Source organism: Fusarium keratoplasticum, chromosome 9 (assembly GCF_025433545.1).
Source record: "Fusarium keratoplasticum isolate Fu6.1 chromosome 9, whole genome shotgun sequence".
Lineage (NCBI taxonomy): Eukaryota > Fungi > Ascomycota > Sordariomycetes > Hypocreales > Nectriaceae > Fusarium > Fusarium keratoplasticum.
The window spans coordinates 1,177,169-1,197,593 of NC_070537.1; the positions used below are offsets into that span (position 1 = coordinate 1,177,169).

Genomic DNA, 20,425 nt, shown 5'->3' on the forward strand with positions numbered 1-20,425 from the left:
GCCTGGGTGCGAGCGAGCACCAGACCGCCAGTCGGGCTTTTCACTCGGTAGAGCAACCTGATCCTGGACAAGACTCGCCGATCACTTCAAACACCAGCCCAGCCTGACTCGCCCTTTTGCTTTTACTCGGGGGACCATCCCTTCGAAGACCCATGTTTGATGCCAGGCATCACATGCTGATCGGCGTTGGGCGGCGATATTGAGCCTTTGGCTTTGTTGATCTCCGAATTCCCAGCGCTGGCTTACTGGCTAGCCGGTCAAACCGCTCCCCAAGCACAAGGTTGAAAAACAACTGCCGTGCCGCAGAGTATGACCCGCCTAGAGTTCTGCTCACCTGCTCTCCTCTCACAAAGAATGACGAAACGGTTCATGGCAACGTGGCCAGTTTGAACCATTCGAACCGTACCTTTCCTCTCAGCAAGTCTGGAAAGCCAAGGTCAGAGCACAAAACTTAAACGAGGCCTAGAGCCCGGACGCAAGGAGGGTAGCACCAGAGTCACCCGTCGGCTTGATGCCAAGGGCATCGACACCATCTTGTCAACCTTGGTGCAAGACGCACACCGACTGGTCCAGCATCTCTCGCGAACGCGAGGCAAACCCCGGAGCAACAACATCTTCCAATAGTCTGCCGTCGTATTTGAATAGTTCACGTGGTACCGCACCTGGTCTTGCCTGTCTGCAGAGACGCCGAGGGTTGCCCTCCGAGAGAGACTATGCGCCCAAGTAGGGATAACCTAGACCAGCATCATCTTTGACAGGACTCGGGAAGCGACGAGTTGGGGCGGGCTAGAGGACCATGGATGGATCGGGACATGTAATGTTGAGTCCGTACTCCTTTCTCGTCCTCGAGGAGCCGGTTGTGGCGAAAGAGACGACATGGCGCGATCGTCTGATGGGTCGTCCTTCCGTCCGTTTGCCGCAAAGGGGAATGACTCGTCTCTTCTCGACAACTGCCGTTGATACAGCCTCCCACAGCCAGCTTACTGTGCCGGAACTCTGATCCAACGAGGAACTTGTGCTCAGGAGCTTGCAGATGTCCAACCCACAGCTATCACATACCTAAAAAGAGACCCCCGCTCTCTCCCACACACACGCAAACACGCACACATACACACACATGTTGTCGTTGTTGCTGCTGTTGCTGGCATCTCTGGCCAACGTTGAAATTGTTGACTTGCGGTAGCGGCCGGTCTGGGCCGACAGTTGCAGAACTGGCGCAAGCCGGCTCTTGTGTCGCCTCTCGGGACGGGTAGATCGGTTCGGTTAGAGACCCGACCATGACATTCAGCGTGTGACGAGCTTGTTAGCCAGACGCGTCTTGTCAGAAGTCAGTCGAGACACGGCCATCGTTGGCTAGCTGTCCTCCTCACTCTGCCTCACTCAAGCCTCGAGGGCAAGTCGAGCTGATCCTCCAGCCGGCAGAGACATCCCGCGCCCTTGATAATGTGGTGAAACCATCACACGTTCCCAAGACGGGCTTGTTTGCAAGCCGCCGTTGAATTCACCCTTGCAAGCCTTGGAGGATGGACCCGTAGCCACGCGTGCGCCATGCATATCGGCTTCTCTGCGTCCTGTCCTGTCCCGTCGAGGTCTTTGCGTTTGGCGGCGCCCCGTTGCACGCCTCACTCGCCCATGTGGCCCTCCTCTGCAATGAATTGGAGCAAGTACAACGGCTTTCTGCTAGCTTCACAGGTCTAGACATGACACTGGAGCACCGGGGGAGTTCCCCATGCTTGCCGGCACGTTGCGTTGATCGTCAATCAGTCAGATGCCCCTGGATCGTCGAGGTCGGGAGCCGCAAGTGCATCACCAAAGTGCCTTTAAAAGTGGTAGGGCTGAGTCGTCGATACCACATCGACGCACAGAGGAAACTCACCAACACAGGCACACGAATCAGGCACCGTCGACGAGTCAGTCCAGTAGAGTGTTCCGTTCGAGGTATTTTCGTGCCAGCCATAATAATAGTGCGTCTGCAAAGCCTCGCAGGGATACTTTGGGGCGCGACAATCTACCGCTGATGGTGGGCCAGGCGAGAGTACAAGGACCATCCCTCCTCCCCAAAAGCTGCACCGTAGACGTTGGGGAAATGACGCTTGGTTGATTCTACACGAGCAGTTTTCATCGGGACTATTGGTCTTGGTGTGGCCTGATGCCCTCAGAGACACTTGGGATGAAAAGATGCGATTCGCTCCTCAGCGGCCGTGGAATTGCATAATACGTAGTTGGAATCGCTGAGTACTCTGGTGCCGTTGGAGACTCCGCAACCCCAGGCTAAGTCTGCCTTCAAGGGCTTGCTAGCCTGGCCCAACAAACGCCGCGATTGGTGGCTGGGGAAAGAAACAACTCCAACGTTTCGTTTCAACTCGGATGTTTTGCTGTCATCATTGTTGTTTCTTGCCTGCTGCTGTTATTGTTTCTTCTTCCTCTGCCAAGCCCTGGTTCGTCCGACACTGGGCAAAATCCAGAGAGACTGAGCCGTTGTGTCGTCAGAGGTGCGCTTGTCCCAAAGTCTAAGTTGCTTATTTGGCTAGTTCCAAACATAGAGGCGGAAAATCGTCCCATGTCGTAGAGCCACCAACGCGGGTAACCAAGTAGCGCTTGTCTCGAGTTACCTGAGACTTGCTAAGGTAGCCAGGTGGTGGTTGAGGCCGTCGGGAATTGGCAGGGGATCGATCGGCCACCAGCAACCAGAGAGAAACCAAACACTCCATCCATCCATCCATCCATCCATCCATCCATCTCCCTCGGCAAGGCTGAAACTCTGACTCTCCAAGAGCGAGCAACCCAGCCACATACTCATCTCTCAGAGTTAAATAACGTTATGCGCATCAATCTGCATCATCTCGCAATCTCAGGGGAAAGGTAATTAGTCGGCCGATGTGCGTCGATTGCCTGCTGCATGTGGAAGGGGACCCCGAGATGCGTTTGATTCCTCATCCAGGCATAACTCATCATTAACAAGAGCCGGGTTGAACCCCCTTCGATCGGCGTTCGCGTTGAATAACAGCCAAGTCGATAATATTAGTCCACTGCCCAAAGCGAGTCAAGCGCCTCCCAGTCAGGGTTGCTGGGCGATGATCGTCGTCCGAAAAGGGTCTACCGGCCGGAGAGGCGGGCCCAAGCCAAGCCAGTTGGAGTCTTCTCGTCCCTCACCCCGGACAAAAGTGGGCTTGCGTGCTGAGGGAACAAGGGGCGGGACTCGTCGGCAGCCACGGGGGCAGAAGCACTAAAACCCAATGCCAGCAGCAGCAAGGCTTGGGCTTGCCTGCTTGGACGGGCTTGCAAGGGAGCCGGTGCCTCGACTCCGCTCTCTGGCTCATGGCACTGGCACTGTGGGCTGTGGGCGTTCAACTGCCGCGATCTGCTGGCGCGTTGCAACGTCTGCGGTTACGCTGCGGTTGGGGAGCCAGTCATCATCGTAGCCTCCCGTCCACCCCGACGGCACCTCTTGATCGTTGGTTGCAGCCGTGAAACATTCCAAACAACCTTTGCTCCCTTCTCTCTCCATGTCGTAACGCGTTGCGTCGGGCGGACAAAGATAGCCATCCCATCTAGTGCGGCTCTGAACTCTGGCGTGGCCGCACAAGCTGCGGACGGCCGGCCTGGTGTAGCTTCTGGCGTGCGTGTGAACATGGATGCGCTCAAAGCAGCACACCTCTCACCTCACGCATATGCACACCTGCAGCGCCGTTTTAGCGACCCTCCGCAGCAGCCAATGACATGGACCGGCCGTCAGTGGTAGTGCCCATAAAAGCTTGCTGATATATCTTAAGCCGGCGTTCTAAGACCATGGATGTGCGAAACATAATCTCGGCCAGAGTCCACAAGTCACAATAGTCGCTCAAATCTCGGCCCCTTTGTCGCGGATCCCGCGACGCTCCCGCGCACCGCGCAGTGTTTGCACCGCGCCCATCCATCATTCGTCATCGGTCGGTACAGGAGCACGGGTGCTGGTGCTTGGGCGTTGAAATTGCAAGCTTGCTTCGACCTCGAGGGCACATGTAGCGGTAGTTCGTCCGCATCAGGCCCCGAATAATCAATGCGACCAGCCCTTGTCCTGGATACGCTCTTAAAGCTGTCAACCATGACCCCAAACCGGCCAAAACGGGAGTCCGTCACAATGGCCAATTGTGGAGTGTCCAGGCACATCCCGAAGGGGAATCCTGGGAGAGGACCCTGGGTGGCCCGTGAGACGGCAAGCGGCATCAATGGGCACGCAAGCCATCTGCATCCCATTTCAATGCTGCTGCTGCGAAGCCAGGCGGACGCACTGGACTGCCAGATCTCAGAAAAATCGCCGTGGCCACCTGGGATGGTTACATCGAGGGATAGACGGCGGGACGAGATAGGGACGAGGAACTACCGTCGGAGTGGCGTCTGGGCGCGTGTGTCAGGAGGGACTGCCCACCGGTGAAAGTCAATCCCTTGTCTGGGTTTGGGGGGCTTGTGTTTTTGGGTTATGGTTCCAGGGCGCGGGCTTGGCAGCCGTGTTTGCGGGCGATGTGCAAGTCTCAACCAAGGACACCCGCAACCATGATCGCGGGTGAAGAGGTGCGAATTCATTTGCCGTACACCTTGAGCGGCGAATGAGGACTAGAGCCGGCCACCCATCCCCGCAATCGAGAACCGCCGCCGGCATGTGAGGGTGATGACCTGCGCGCGAGAATCTGCGTCGTCGCTTGTTCGTAGTCAGCATCTGCGGTGTACGTGGGCTTCCTTCAGTCTGTGCTACTCGGACCTGGATATGAAGGCGATGCGGGTGTGTGGACGTGCGCAAAGTGTGTGCTTGTCTTGTCGAGATGGAGGAATGCACACCCTTGCCTGCTCTCTCTCGTCGACGAGTTGCTGTTCGAGTCGTGCCCCGGTAGAGAGCAGGGCCTCATTTTCCCTTCTGGCGCAGTGGCATGGTTGGTGGTCTTGTATCCTGGGTAAAAAATGTTTGGACTTGTCTGAATTGGTCATTTCAGGTTTGGTGTCTTTTGTTTGGTCTTGACAGAGAGTCCTTGTCGGGATGAAAGGAGGCCTGCTCAAGCAAGGCGAGCGTTTCGCCCTTTCACGCCATCGGCCAAACCTTGGTGGATGATGGACTTTGAGACTTCGCTTCGCCTAAGGTAGGCTGGCGCGCTTGAGGCCCTGGCAACTTGGATCTGCCCTGGTGTCCTGAAGTCGCTGAAATGGAGCTTGGGGCTATCGCAGCCGCCCCCTGGAGGCACGCTGACGACAAAAACACGCGATGCGGATGCCATACCCGCGACCGATTAGGTTTCCTCATCATGCCTGCATGCATGCGAAACCTGGAGGAGGCGGACGCAGAACAAGACAAGGCCCTGTTGGGGCAGAAAGCCTGGACCTTGGCCGAGCGGCGCGAGAACGAAGTTGGGAAGTGGGCTGTTTTAGACGGTGCCGAAAGCTCTAGGCACACCGTACTGAGACACTGTGGGGGGACGACCGTTGAGGGGGGCGGCCGTTGGGAAGGGGGCACGGCCCCGGCCGCTCCTGCCTTTCCCTGGTTCGCTTCTTGCTCATTCTGTCTTAGTGCATGCTTGCATGCTTGCGACTGGCTCTGACCTGGTCGCGGTTTCCCCTCGCACGTCTCCTTGCCTCCTCCAACAAAGGTCGCGACTCCACTTGAACCTCCTTCCAAAGCTCCTTCCCCTCGTGCCCTTGTCTCACTTTTTCCTTTGGGGGGGCTGGCCCTGGCCGGCCCTGGCATTCTTCTCCACCCACGAACCAACCAACGACAACGCGAGACATCGATGCAACGGCGCGAGGTGAAGCCATCTCCAAAAGGGCGCCCGTTCGTTCCAAGGGCCGTCCCCCCTCGCGTGTATTCATCATGAGCCGCAGCGAGCTTGAGCACTATGACAGCAATTACTGAGTCGTGACGAAAGGCGCCTGTTTCGCCTATCCACCCGCCGAAAGCTCGTCGTAAGCCGCGCTCATCGTCATGATTAGCATCATCGTTCACAGGCAAGGGTTGGAAATCCCAGAAATTGTGGTGCTGGTCCGAGCCAAAGCCACATGGCCCAGCAGCGAGCTCCCGGCCCAACCGCAGTCTCGTCTTCTGTTTGTCCATTCGCCCATGAGCAAACGGATCCTGTGGTCTATACGCCATATGCCAGTGCCGTGGTCCTGAATCTCCATCAAACACGAGGCTGCGACCCGGAACCAGCTTCTCCGCACCATCGGCCAAATTCAATTCCACAATGCGGCACGAGCATGCCCAGGCTGGGAGGTCACCTCGCGCAGATGATGCTACGGACAAGCTTCTAAACAGATTGGATGGCATCCATGGCATGGGACGGCCCTACAGAAGGCCCAGGATGGCCCTGGGATGGCCTATGGTTCGTGCTGGTTCTCCAGGCTGCTGCTGCTGCTGTCATGGCTGCAGTGCCTCCGATACAGTACTGGAGGTGCTGCTGGGCTACCGCAATGCCACAGTACAGCACGCACCTACCCACGTAGCGCGCCCGTCCCTGCTGCCACTGCAGCGGATGGCTGATGCCATACTGCAGCGCTATGCTGATGATGGGGCCGCGCCGTCGTCTCCACCTCTTCTCCGTCAGCCGGCGCCCACCAATACCGCATCCAAAATGCTTCGGGTAAGCATAAGCTAAGCCATCTCTTCGCCAGACCGAGAAGGTGCTCCAGTTTCTCATCTCCCGAGTCGATCCCAAAACGGATCGTTGCAAGGCAAATACCTGCTCCGGTTTGTGACCGGGTCTCGATCCAACGTTGCTTGCGCATCGTCTAGCATAGCACGCTACCCAGACTCGACCATGGGCCATGGGGTGCAGGGCCCGTTGTCTGATATAGCCCCGTGTTAATGCCTTCAGGCATTCATTCGCTCTGAGAAAAGACAGCAGATCGCGATGCGGACATAGGGGGAAACAATGGCCGAGAGAAGACGAGACCCCTTGTCGACAGCAAAATTCTTCGAGTCCGAATTTTGCTCTGTTTCCTCGCCTCCCTGCTCTTTCGCGCTGCCCCATTGGCGACTCTGTCCAACGGTCTTCTAGAAATTTGCGGGCCAGCAGCCTTTACTCGAGCTCGGAGGATTCTTCTTTCAAAATCAACATCCCCGGTCAGGCATCAGGGTCCGGGATTGGTCACGAATGGGGCGCCTTGCCTCAGGGAGGAGGGGCTTCCGGCCCTCGAGAGATGGCCCCCGTGTCTCCACTCGACCCATTGCTCGTCGGCCTCTCTCCATCTAATCCCAACCGCCATGGACGGGGTAGCCAGTACACGGGCCCTGGGTTACACATGGCATGTTCTCATCCAGACTTTAGCGTTGCCGCTTGTCAACAGTACATGGCCGCCGGTTGCAAAGAGTCTCGATGCTTGACTCAACGGGCAGGGGTGTTCTCGAACCCCTCGGTAGACGCTGACGAGGGGATGGCATGGCAAGGGAAGGGACTGTGGTGGACTGGGGCGTGTCTGGGATGTCGTCTCTCTCTCTCACTTCGCGTCAAAGGCCCTGGCCCCCAGAGCGAGCGAGCCACCGGGCTCGTCGGTCCTTGCCTCCTAGCAGCAGAGCAGGCCTGTCTCCATGTCTGCCTCTAGGTCTGCTAACCTGCCTGTACCCGGCACTTTGCGGTTCCCTTGGACCCTCTTACTGCTAGACTACCTCCGGGGCATAGCTTCGTCTAAGCTCCATTACGCTCCATCAACGCATCCACCTTATCAGACCTGCCGTCTCCCATGATGGGCGCCCGACGAAGCATCCTTGAACAACTAACTAACTGCGTTGCCCACGCGCGTTGCCTGCTTGCTCTATCACCCTCATCGCCGCCGTCGCCATACCATCACATCCTGTGGGATATCACCGTCTCTTAAGAGACCTCTCCCCCAGCATTGCCGAGTATTTGCAGGGTATCTGCCTCGACCACCGTAACAGGCTGTGGTTGTTTCTCTCAGATCCGCCCCTCCACTCCCCATCCATCCTCCTTCCAAGAACGGCCGCGTGCGCTGGAGTGGCCTCCCCAACCCACAGACGCTCATGCCCGGCCCTTCTGAGTTTCTCTACTGAGAACTCTCTCCGGGCTTGCTTGATGCGAGGCCGTGGTCGAGAGTGCTGACCCAAGTCCCTGTGCCTGGACCTCGAAACTTCCCCCCGTCCAACTCGGTCTCCACCCCGGAGACAGTGCCGGGCATTTTACCAAACACTCCCCTCCACCATCTGCCGTTCCTCTGGTCGCCATCCACTCCCATATACAAGTACACTTGCACCTGCAACCTTTGACTTCACTCCCCTGTGTCTTGGATCCCGTCCCTTTCATCGCCTCCAACACCGCACGCACGCACGCTCCCATCGCCATCGCACTCTGCTCTGTGCCAAGAACAATCTGCGTGCCCTTTCTTCTCTGCCGACAACCATCTTGCCCGTCCGCCTAGGCCTGTCTCAACTTTTATGCTCTCTGGGCCGCCTTACTAGCGACGGGTTTAGCCCAGACATTCTGGTCTGGTTGAGGAGGCGGCGAGTTGATCAGGTTATGCTCCCATGACAACCGCAGCAGCATATCCGGCCACTATGGCAGATCTGAGAGGCCACCCGGGGCATTCGGGCATGTGGTCAAGTTATGGTGGCTCAGTGCACATCCCGGGTCGGGTCCCCGATTCCATGCCGTCAACTTCCTCGCCGCTCTCTGGACGAACCAGCAGCAACCACACAGAGATGGACCAGCCTCCGTACTCATACAGTCGATACCCTCCGGACGACCAGGAGGCGTACGAGAGGTCAGCGCATCCGGAAATCGTCTCTCACCACGGCTACCCCAATCTGAAGAGGTCCTTTTCCGAGACGGAGCCACCCGCGTATCAGGAGATCGTCCAGGATCTCCGCGACGACAACTCCAAGATGAGCGCCAGCCACGAGCACAAGCTCTTGGCCTTTAAGAGGACACAGGACAAGAACACCATCGTCGACCAGCAAGGCCGTGTGCAGCAGCTCGAATTGTCCGCTCAGCTCCACGGCATGTTCTTCCTTTCCGAGATGCCCACCAGCACAGCCGACGGCTCGCTTCGACAGCCGGAACTGACCTGCTACCGGAGAAACCTTTTCCAGATCAGCGGCTCCCTTGTAACTCCGCGTGGTCAGCTTTCTGTCATCACCGAGGCGGGAGAAACTGTGGCAGTAAACAGCACCGAGGTCACCATCTCGGCCATCGAGTCTGTCGATGGTAACCCCGTCCGGTTGATTGTTATCCCTTGGAAGACACCTCCACCAAACTCGCCCGAGACCAACCAGAGTCCTGACCAAGAACCCCAATCCCTCCCTCTGATTCCCTTCCAGGAAGATGGAACAGAAGCGGATGGAGAGTTTGCCGTGTACCCTATCGGCTGGCGCCGACTGCAGTTTAGAATGTAAGTTTTATCGTACACGAGCGACGTCGAGATGCTGACAGAATCAAGTGCGACAGCAAACAACGGTCGACGAAAGGAACTTCAGCAGCATTTTGTATTGCACTTGAAGGTGGTTGGAACCTTGGCCAACGGCACCAAGGCTGTATTGACGGAATCCACGACGGCGCCCATCGTGGTGCGAGGCCGAAGCCCTCGCAACTTTCAGGCCCGCAAGGAGATCCCTCTTCTGGGGTCAAGCGCAGGATCTCGTGGACAAGCCCTTGTGGAAACTGGGCTGGGCGTTGTTGCAGGACCGTTGACTGTGAAGCACCAAGAAAAGGCCAGAGGCATCGACACACAGTTACCGCGAACCGCGTTTACCTTTAGCGCGCCTAAAATGCCCGGCACCCAGCTAGGGCCCATACGATCCAAGTGAGTCGACCCATCTACGATCCCTCTAGTCAGATTATGGGGAACTGGACGCCGGACGCGACACAGTCGGCCCCGAGTCGCTAGGGGGAGACCTGGATTAGAGCTGTACTGACAAACGGTAGTTCGTACCCAACCTGGACGTCGCCGACTCAGGTGCCAATGGGACAGGTTCCGTCCTCTGGCCCTGAGAGTTATCCAGCAGCGACAATGGGACCCCTTACAGGGACCACCAACTTTACTGCCGAACCACAAGGGTTGCCTATCCAAACATCGATGGAGCCCTCCGTGCCGCTCTCCATGGTGGCCACGGACTCGGAGCACCCACCGGTTCGGTCTCAATACACCTACATGCAGTCAACGACAGCTCCTCCGCAGCTGTCGATTCACACGGCGCCGCTCGGCGGTCACGAGCACGCAATGAACATTCCTCGCTATGTCGACAACCCGCGACCACTTAAGAGTCCCCGTCACATGAGCCACCCATCGATACGCAGCACGGGCTCGATAGCGAACAACGAGGCTTCCCCTGAGTACCGATACGGGTCATACGCACCTGTCCACACAAGCCCCAGCGATGTGGCGCAACCGGGCTACAACGCTGAGTCGTCTGCGCCGCCGTCGGTCCCAGCGAGGGACTACTATCCACCCTCGAACACTTGGACGACGGCAGCGGGGGAGCACAGCAACAGCATCGCATACGCCAACAATGAAGCGCGTCCGTACCCATTCCCCCAAGACCAGTACAAAAACAACACGGCCGGCACTTCGCCAGTCAAGACAGAGTCGAGCCAATCGCAACCTCCATCGGTCTATAACGGTGGGCAGCGAGGCTCTTTCGATGCCATGAACCAGTACTCCTGGAACCCCAGTTAGACCTGAGGCGCTCGTCCTCTCGAGTGGCGAAGCTCGCATTTGACGATATACAAAATCTGCCAACAAAAGATGATGGCATGACGATGAGACATGAACACCACTGGCTTTGTCGAGCGCTTGGTTCATATGTCAGTGAGCTTGTACAATACCTTTTTGGAGTTTTCTTTATTTTATGACGGCCGGTGTTGGGAAACTGAACTGAATTGGGCGGCTTGCACTGATTTTGAGAATTCCGGGACACCTGGAAGTAGACGGATGGATGGATGGTTGATGGGAGGACGACGAGCTGGCGGTAAAACAGTTGGTTGGCATGACGGACGACTCCTCATTCAAACGACGGGATAATCGGAGGCGGCACTGACGGATCGGCTGGGTGAAGAGTTTTCGATGCATCAAGATGGTCGACGACTAGAGGTCCATGACTTGGGACGGGACGATCAAGATTCGACGACTCGGCGTCTTTTGCTGTCCAGCAAAGATCCGGGAATGCGATTATTCGAGACACTGTTGCATGGCTGAGACCAAAGGATGGACGATGGACGTATGGACAAGGCGAAAAGAAGAGGCGTTTTGTTCTTTCTTGCCTGGTATGATGAGCTTGCGAATTATCGTCGGTTCTGATTAGATGTTTTCTGAGATGGACGTTTTGTTGTGTTTTGTCAAGCGGCGCGTGGACCAGACGATGGCTGCTGAGAACAAGTTCCCCTATGTATTGATGAAGTAATTCGCAGAAGTTGACAATCTTTAATGACTGATTTATATCAAGATATGTGGTCGGTGATCGATGATCAGTGATCATCCATGTGCGGGGAGTGAGTATGAGTTGCTTGGGCGTTGATAGTTGGTGAATAGTCGAGTTGGGCTCCAACTGGCCGTTAGACTGGTCTCTTGTTCTCCACGACCATATCAAATGGGAAACATCCGTCGCTTGTGTGAAGGTGTATTCCGAGGCAGACTCGAGTCTGGGGGTTAGAGAGTTGAAGTACTCGCCTGAGGCGGTTGAGGTACCCGCCAGGAAATGAGACACGGGCTGGAAATTACGATGAGACGACCGATTGCGACCAACAAAGCCATGGCAGCACATCGTGAAGATGGGCCGAGGGCCAAGCCAAGTCTGGGATCGAGTCTGATGTTGCGTGGCTCCCCCGGAAGCAGGTGGAGTCTACAGTACCAAAGGGGTGGTAAAGGGTCCATCCATCCCAGATAGTCTCGGGGATGCCAGCTGCTTTATGCCTGGCGAGGTCGCAGCTTGCTTGGTGTCGTCGCATCATGGCGGTCACCACCATCACGAGCGGGCGCCACCGAGGGTCATGGACAGTCGGTTCCCCCGTCGGTCCCGGGGGCTTGGGCCATCCAAGCCGCCCGAAGCCTGCTTGGAGCGGCAGTGGGAGCACGCACGAGCGTGTAGTCGCGAGGTATTTACCAGATTCGTGAATAGCGGCACCCGGCAGCCCGGTCCCAAGTCGAGGCTCTAACCAGGGGGTGGCCCGCCGTGGGATGGTGTCGTGATGGTCGTTGTGGGAGAGGACGGAGGAGAGGGCTGATTGGCCGAGGAGGAGAATGAGGTATTGTTAGCGGGTCGTGCTAGTGGTGGAAAGAAAAGACCGGAATCGAAGCAATACGGAGCTTGCCGTAGATGTAGTATAGCTTCGATGATACGCTGTGCGAGGCTAAATAGTAGAGAAAGAATGATGTGCTGGAGTAAGATTTGAGCTTCATCTCATGTTGTTTTTGGCTCGTCACACTCGAAGGTAGTGTAAGAGGAAGAGTCCAAAATAGATGCCCAATATCAAGCTCGTAGAGTGTCTGGCTCTTTTTGTCCGCTGCGGGCAGTGCTGACTTGTGGCAGGCAACTCCGCCGCCGGGCGCGATAAGATAAGCAGAAGGAAATTCTTGGGTTGCATCGCCTATTGTCTCGTCTTGACGTCGTCGCACTGAAAAGCGGATAAACTGGAGATTTCAGCTGCTTTTCGCGTTGTCGTGGCCATACCTTTTCTTGTGCCCCCTTGTCCCCCTTCATTTCTTCGTCTGTGCAGAACGAGAACGAGAGAGACCCAGTTCTTTTTGCCTCATTCGCGCCCAGTCTGATTTGTCCCGATCGTCATCAACGCCACGCGTTCTCAAGATCCCGCGGACCGCCGGCGACGGACCATTTCTTCTTTTTTTCAGCTCTGGTCTGTTGAATACGACGTGGACGGTAGCGTATATTGGTAAGCCCGCTAGCATCTTCAGCCCGTTCCATCTTTTCCATCAATAGTTTGAGGGGAAAGGGGGGTTGTGAGACGTCAACCATGTTTGACCTTCCAGAAGCAAAGAGGTATGTAACGGTTCCATTCTTCCTCCTTTACGGGAGACTAGAGATTCAGTTTCTAATTTCCTCTTAGGGTTCGAAGAGAGGATCTGAATGGGTCAGACAATGGGAGTGAGAGTGATGATGGTATTCAGGACGCTGAGCTGCGGGCGAGGCTGAATGCGCAGATCGCAAAGTCGCTGGGGTTGGACGACAGCTTCGCCCAGCCGGCCGCCGATCTGATTACGGGGGATTCTCATCTCGCAGGACCCAAAGGGTCAGGTGACGAAGAAGCAGGGGGTTCTGGTTCTCCTGATGGGACAGGAGAGGATGCCGAGGAGGAATTTGCATTCCGTCTCTTCAGTAGCGCCCCTGCCGCGCAAAAGGTTGTCCTGGAGGAAGATGTTGAACCTACAGGCGAAGGCGAATTCGTCCGTGGTCGACCACTATCCTACTACGTGGTGACGAATGTGCCCACACAACTGAAGCAACAATACGCATACGCAGCCATGAGTGGGGACCAGGTGCTCGAAAGATCGCACGATAGGGCCTGGGGGCTCGAACTTCCTTGGAAGGTTACAACCATCACGGTGACGAGAAAGGCCAAGTTGGGTGAGAAGACACAAGACGAGGCGAGCAAGAGCAAAAGACGGCCAGGCAAGAAGCAACGGATATCACTAAGGAAGAGGTCGAAAGCCAAGGAAGAAAAGAAGGCGGCCGAGGTGCAGAGACTGACGGAGAAGGAGGAGCATATCAAAGATAAGAAGAAGAGGTTGAATCGACTAAAGAAGCTGAGAAAGAGGGCCAAGGCGAGGGAACAGAAGCAAGCGGGCAACGGAGAGGGAGGAGGTTCTGATGACGACTCTGCGGGTTCTGAGTAATTCTATCGTATTCTATTATACCCAGACCTAGCCTTGATCAATTCCTTGGCCGTCGTTTAAAAAAAAGATTTGAGACTTCAAGCTACAAAATGAGGCTTGGTCGCACAAGCCAACCATGGTCCAGATCAACTGTGACGCAGTCTGTGGTGGGAGGTGGACCCTGTATTTCCAGGCGCCCAGGCCACCAATTAACTCTGCCGGCGCAACTCCAAATCCCCAAGGCTGAAGTGAGCTGCTTGCATTGGATCCCCCAGCCTGCCACGTCCACATCCACTACCACACCGAGCATCTTCGCCTTTGGAAACAGTATCCATCTTGTAATAGCCCTAGACTCGCCGACGACCAGAACGAACCCTGTACCGTGACGATGGCTTGAGAGCCAGAGCCGAAAAGAGAACAATCTTGGTGGGGCATCGTTCGAACCAGCCTCGAGATCCAACGTCCAAACATATACCATGAGCAACCTCTGGCCCTCGAGGGCCGCTCAAGACGGGGCCCAGGCCCTCACACCCACCGGAGACGTCGCCGACACGGGAGAGGTTACAGACATGGCCGGAGAGACCGAGCAACACGAGCTTCCCCCCGTCCCCGCGCCGCCGCCGGCGAGACCTCCCCTCCAGCGCAACGCCTTGCAAGGAGCTCCCCCTGCGGCACCCATGGCTCCTCCTCCGGCTAACGGCCCCCCGAATCCGACCGACTCGCTCTCTCTGCAGCAACTACGCCATATCGTCGCCGAGTTCAACCGTTCTGAGCCCGTCGCCTACGACTTCGAGTACACCGACCTGGGCCCGCACGCCGAGGAGATCGACGAATGGTTCAATTATCAACTACCACAGTGGGTACGACTGAGTGCAGCCCAGCGAGCGTTTAAGTGGCATTGGCAGCACGAGTTCCGCGCCCAGGACGAGTGGGACGACGCCGACAACGAAACACGTGCGCGCTTCATCCAGGCCGCCATCGCAGGCGTGCAGTCCAACGATGCCGCGCTGCGGAACGCTTCCATCGGGAAGCTGGTGTACCTTGTCCTGGGGCGTTGGAACGATACTGCCATGTCGAATGCGACGCCTGGTGATAGTCGGTCTGTCGCGAGTAAATCCCAGCTCCAGGCCATCAAGGCCGGGGTTGAGTGTTTGACGTCTTTGGAGGGTTTGCCTGTCATATGGGAAGCCCTCAGAAATAGCTTTGAAGTGCATTGGTGACTATACCAGTTTCTTGGTTATTCCGCTCCAAGCTGATTGGCAATTTTCAGGTCCGGAGAACCCCTCGGGCAACATAACAATGTTCAAGAAGCCCAGGATGAGTTGATGAACCTCATGACTATCATGTATATTGCCATACAAGAGACCCTGAGCGATCCAGAGGACATGTCCTCCACCCATGGAAAGCTATGTGAGTTTGTTATTCACATATGTGATGCCGCAGCTAACAGCTATTAGTGGAACTCAAGCCCTCGTTGGTCGATTACATGTTTACAGCAACCTCGAAACTCCGTTGGGACGAACATAACACTATGCCCCAAACTCATGTATGTGCCCTTCGTAAAGAGCTAGGCTCTGCGCTCACATGCCGTAGATATTTCTCCTCTTCTGGAAGTGTATCCTCCTTGTGTTCGGCGGGTCCAAGGAGCTCAAGGCCATCAAGGAGGCTACCAATGAGATGGGCGACAAGGCAGCTGGTAAAGACACCATCACTGCTTCGCCCCTAGACTATCACGTCTTCCGCCAAGAGATCACCTCTAAATACCCGGCCTATGTGCCTCCTCAACCAGCCATCCCATTGGAAGCAGATAACACCTCCTTATTGCCCCCACTGTCCAACCAAGTATCTAGGAATAATGGTGCTAATGGCATTATACCTGCACCACCACAAGTTCAGAGCGGAGGAACCTCGATCCTGGACCAGCCGGTCCATATCGCAACTCCAGCCCCCTCACCACCTCCCTCACCGGGCGTTGGTGGGAAAGGCGGCAAGAAGCAGAATTACCAAACGAACCAGAACTTCCCATTCATGTACCCGCCTTTGGATGCCACCAGTAACAGTGCTGGCGGAAAGGGTCCTGCCGGTCTCCAAAACGCTCTGGTTGGCCGGAAATGGGAGGGCAGCGATATTCCCGCGTCCATCCTCGAGGCCGGAGAGCTGTTCTCTACGCGGGTGAGGATGACCCGGGCAACCCGTCAGCTATGGGAGGAGCGCGAGCGATTCCTCAAGTTTGAACGTGGATACGACAGTAGCGATGACGATGACAACGACGACATTGAGGATCTCGACCTAAACGAGCTTTCGCTGGAAGAGCAGGAAATATTGAAAGAAGTCAGGGCGGAAACAAAAGCGGAAGAGAAGGCCAAGCGTCCAGCAGCAGCTGAACCTGAGATAGACTTCGGCCCTCGACCGGAAGCCTTGACTGAAAAGGATAAGCAACGACTTCTTGCTGTGGAGAGGTTTTATGTGAGTGTTTTGGGAAGATGGACGGCTTTGAGCATGCTGACAGTTTCTAGCGCGATGCTTTGCCTCACCTCCAATCTTTGGTGATTGTGCTTCTGCGGCCGATTCTTCTTAACGTGACTGCGGTCGTCGCGCAACAACCACAACAAGGACCGCCGGGAATGGGGAGGGGCAACAATCCTGGCATGAACGGAGGCCCTGCAGGCAACAGACAGCAACAGCAACAACAGCAGCAACAACAAGAATTGCCAGGACAGAATGCGCCTAGGGTCCCAACTCCAGAACTGTCTCTGGAAGAAGTCGATGCTGCAAGGACACGAGAGATTACCTCCAAAGCCATGACTGGAATTCTCATCCTCCTACTAAAGTGGCTACGGGTTTCTCGTAAGTTTATCTTGGCTGGTGTGTGTGTTCACTGCTAATATCGTATCAGATGTGCTCAAGTTCGAGTACATGACACAACTACTTCTCGACTCTAATTACGTCCCTCTCGTTCTTAAGCTGTTCGCTCATCAGGACGTACAGCAAGTCGTCGACAGCAAGATGGACCGAGCTGAAAACAGGTGAGCGAAGTTGTTGTTGTTGAGTACTAGGTTGGTTTGCTGACTATTGAAGAAGCTTCTTTCACTTTTGCAACTTACTATCAAAGTCGAGAGACAAGGCAGCTGCAGAGATGGAACAAGATGACGACGATCTAGAAGAGAGCGAAGACGAAGCAGCGCCCCCGCCGATCAAGAGACGGCGGTCACCACCCTCGCAACAAAACCATGAAGAGGACGGAGATATGAAGGGTGATGACCTGTCTTCCACAAGACCCGAGGTTGACGAGTTGGGATATCCCCTCAACGCCCTCCCTATGGAACCTATTACGGACTTTTCCCGCCGCAACTTTTTCTCTCTCATCAACTACCTGAGAGTGATGCAGAAGATCTGCAAGAACAAAGCACACCGAAACTTGCTTCTCGTGCAGTATAAGTCGTCGACGATTCTCCGCAAGTCGCTCAAGGTGCCACAGCCGGATCTGCGCCTCTACACGCTCAAGCTCTTCAAGAACCAGGTCCCATACTGCGGCCGTAAGTGGCGCCAGAGCAACATGAGGGTCATCACGGCGGTCTACCTGCACTGCCGACCAGAGCTCCGGGACGAGTGGCTCGCCGGTAGCGACGTCGACGCCGAGGTGGACGCGGCCTTGCCGCTGGAGCAGGCCCTCAGGAGTCTGACGCACTGGCTCAACATTCGACGGTACCCGGATAAGATTGCGCCGGATATCAGAGCTGCGATGAGGGAGGAGCAGGACTTTTTCTCGAGGGAGCTTGAAAAGCTGGATTTGAGCTGGCCGGACCCCGGGGCTGATGATGGGATGAGTGAGCTGGAGCATGTTGAGGGATGGTGAACATGGTGGCTGTTGAATGAAGTGATGTAGCTGTCAGTTGCTATGCAGATGTTTTGCTCACAAACAGCGAGTATAACTATGAATGCAGCGAATCCAAGCACAACTAAACTGTCTTTGACTGTGGTGATGTCTCATACAACTTGTCAGTCCAGCGGTTTACTATCACAACTCAGTTAACATGATGTCAACTTTCGTGCAGGTTCAACCATGCAATACAAGATGGATGTGTTTCTATCGCTATCACGAATCTCAACTTGTGTTACTAGCTGTCTCATATGGCTGGTTTGTCAAGTTGGAGGTCAGCTAACACACACACACACACACATCACCAACTCTGGCCAATTCTAGGTTTGGAGCAACCGCAACGGTGCAGTAAGCACCTTGTTATAACTTTATAACAAGGTTTTGTCAGAGGTCATGATGGCAACGCAATGCCGTTGTGGAACCTTGTTGAGCTGGTTGCCATGCTACCAGACTTTTGTGTTTCGTCATCTCTACGGCTACTCGAATCCTTAATTTGGGACATTCATGGGGCGGATTGAAGTAAATGGGGCATTATAAGTGTAAAGAACCGTACAATATTATGCATTATTAGCTCATTAGGTCCTGTCATCTATCTGTTCTGAATATGAAATGTTCGTAAGCGACCGGTTGCTTTAGCCGGGAGCAACATTCCGGGTATCTCATTCTCTGTTGATCCTTTGTTCTCATCCGTACATTCCCAATTTCTTAAGCACGATCGTAGACACCGTCGTCATATCGGTAATTCGGGTTGTTGTGATTGTTGTGAGGCGGCTGCGTGACACCGTATTCGGGCTCCGGATAGTGAATCTGCCCGTACCCGTCCTGACGGCCGTGATTGGCGTCGGGGTAGCTGTAGCCGTTGCTGTCGTACTTGTTGTACGTGCTATCGGGGTAGCTGTTGACAGCGGTACGCTCGGTACCGTGGCTCTGGCGGGCGTTATCGTCGAGCTGGTCGGGGTGGGTGTGCTCGGGAAGCTCGTTGTCGTCGTTGGCGACGGCCGTCTTGCGACGGAATAGACGGGCGAAGAAGCCGGGTCGCTTGCCGTAGCCGGAGGTGTAGTTGTTGGCGGGGCTGGGGCCGAAGCGCTTCTCCTTGTTATGGTGGCGGGCGAGGGCTACCTCCATGAGAATGGAGAAGACGAAGAAGAAGCTGTGCTGATGTCAGATGGTGGAATTGGACGACGTGAGATGGGGTACATACATTGCAATGATGGAAACGGCCAAGCAAGCGGATTGAAGTCTGCAAGCAACGCGATAGCTGGGAAGGGCCGTGAAGCCATCACTTCCCTTGGCTGTCTGGCTAGCTTTACCTTTGCCGAATGGAGTGTCTAGATAGCCGTCACAGCTGCCGGCTCCATTCTTGTTGGCGACGGCAACGTAGATGAATGCGCCGATAAATGCGACATCGAGAATAATGGCAATGAAAGAAGAGAGGGTCCGTCCCGCGAGACAGCAGAGGAGGAGCAGACCAGCGAGGGTGTAGAGCACGGCAATGCCTGATATTCCCTCGACGGCGCGGACGGTGTCGCTGATGGGGAGCTTGTGGTTGTGGAGGGCGGCGAGAAAGTACGAGTAGATGGCGAGGATGAGGGCAGCACACCCGAACTGGACTCCGCGGATGAACCACTGGAGGAACTTGAGAGTGACGCCTGATCTTGCGCCCATGGTTGGTGAGGTTATCGCGACTTGTGTGAATTGGTGATGTGCAAGTTGGTGAATCTGGGTCAAGGTTGGGTGAGATCAAACGGCAATGGTTTGAACACCAGTAAGCGGACGAACGCAAGTTTATTTACAGGGACGGTTCAAAGGTAAAGTACAGTAGCATTACGTAGGCGCCGTTCTGGGCCGAAAACCCGAAAGCATCTGATTCGAGTGTGTGGATGGGTGTTCCTGTTGCTTGATGGACCCATGGATGGCTGTGAGTGGCGAGAGGCAGCTTGGTCAAAGGATGACGAGGTTTGTGTGGCTGGTGCATTAAGCCATGGCGTCAGGAAGTGTGGGGTTGGATTTTAGTAGCATCCTATTGGGTGGAGGTGAAACACAGCCATCTTCGTGGGTGGGGTGATGGGCTCAACTGTGGCTTGGACGAATTGCGAGATTCTGGAAGCCATGCTAAAGCATCTCACCAACCTTTTTTTGTTCTTGTTTTTTGATCAGCTGCGATCTTTCATCGCCAAGTCGGACCTTTTCTTATAGAGTTTACACCTTTGCATATGCGTTGGGGAAATGCTGAACGCAAGCATCAACTCGCAGGCGCCATCACGTGTCGATCACCATCAGGGTCTTTGGGTCCTTGATGGAGTTGATGATGCAAGAGCTCCAGCGCTGATCATCCATGTGATGACGAACGAGTTCGGGAACTTTCAGCAGCAAAGTTTTATGATTGACATAAAAGGGAATGATTTACAGGGGATTGTGGACTTGCGAGAATTGTGGCACTGAATTGAGCTTGAACGGTGGTGGTTGAAGGGCTGTGTGAATGGCATAACGGAACAACGCCGATACCTGGCAAAGTACCTTTGAATGGACGGTTTGTGACCAAGCCAAGGGCCCTATCCAAATTTCAAACCGAAATAGTGTTTGCGCATAGGTAGTTCAGCTATGCTCTTGTATTTATTAGACGAATGGTAAGTATCATCCAACATGGTCAAACATCTACATAGATAGTCTAGGCCTATGCTTGGTTATCGATGTTGCGCAAGGCCCTGTTGGATGTGATTGCCAGCGCAACACAAGATAGTATCAATG

General features: G+C 55.3%; 4 protein-coding genes across 4 annotated transcripts; 3 read left to right on the forward strand and 1 right to left on the reverse strand.

Moving 5' to 3' along the window:
* Positions 1-8,500: 8,500 nt before the first annotated feature.
* On the forward strand, positions 8,501-10,647 carry NCS57_01125900 (NDT80 domain-containing protein; the record flags this gene model as incomplete). Its single annotated transcript, XM_053060979.1, has 3 exons — positions 8,501-9,363; positions 9,412-9,774; positions 9,897-10,647. 3 exons carry the CDS (start codon positions 8,501-8,503, stop codon positions 10,645-10,647), a joined length of 1,977 nt encoding a protein of 658 aa, XP_052909365.1.
* A 2,291-nt stretch (positions 10,648-12,938) lies between these two features.
* NCS57_01126000 (uncharacterized protein) lies at positions 12,939-13,818 on the forward strand (the record flags this gene model as incomplete). Its single annotated transcript, XM_053060980.1, has 2 exons — positions 12,939-12,964; positions 13,032-13,818. 2 exons carry the CDS (start codon positions 12,939-12,941, stop codon positions 13,816-13,818), a joined length of 813 nt encoding a protein of 270 aa, XP_052909366.1.
* A 455-nt stretch (positions 13,819-14,273) lies between these two features.
* Positions 14,274-17,653, forward strand: NCS57_01126100 (uncharacterized protein; the record flags this gene model as incomplete). Its single annotated transcript, XM_053060981.1, has 7 exons — positions 14,274-15,013; positions 15,068-15,207; positions 15,255-15,343; positions 15,391-16,263; positions 16,314-16,644; positions 16,694-16,823; positions 16,876-17,653. The coding sequence occupies 7 exons, from the start codon at positions 14,274-14,276 to the stop codon at positions 17,651-17,653; spliced, it is 3,081 nt and encodes a 1,026-aa protein (XP_052909367.1).
* Positions 17,654-18,382: 729 nt separating this feature from the next.
* On the reverse strand, positions 18,383-19,342 carry NCS57_01126200 (uncharacterized protein; the record flags this gene model as incomplete). Its single annotated transcript, XM_053060982.1, has 2 exons — positions 18,383-18,827; positions 18,879-19,342. The coding sequence occupies 2 exons, from the start codon at positions 19,340-19,342 to the stop codon at positions 18,383-18,385; spliced, it is 909 nt and encodes a 302-aa protein (XP_052909368.1).
* Positions 19,343-20,425: the final 1,083 nt, after the last annotated feature.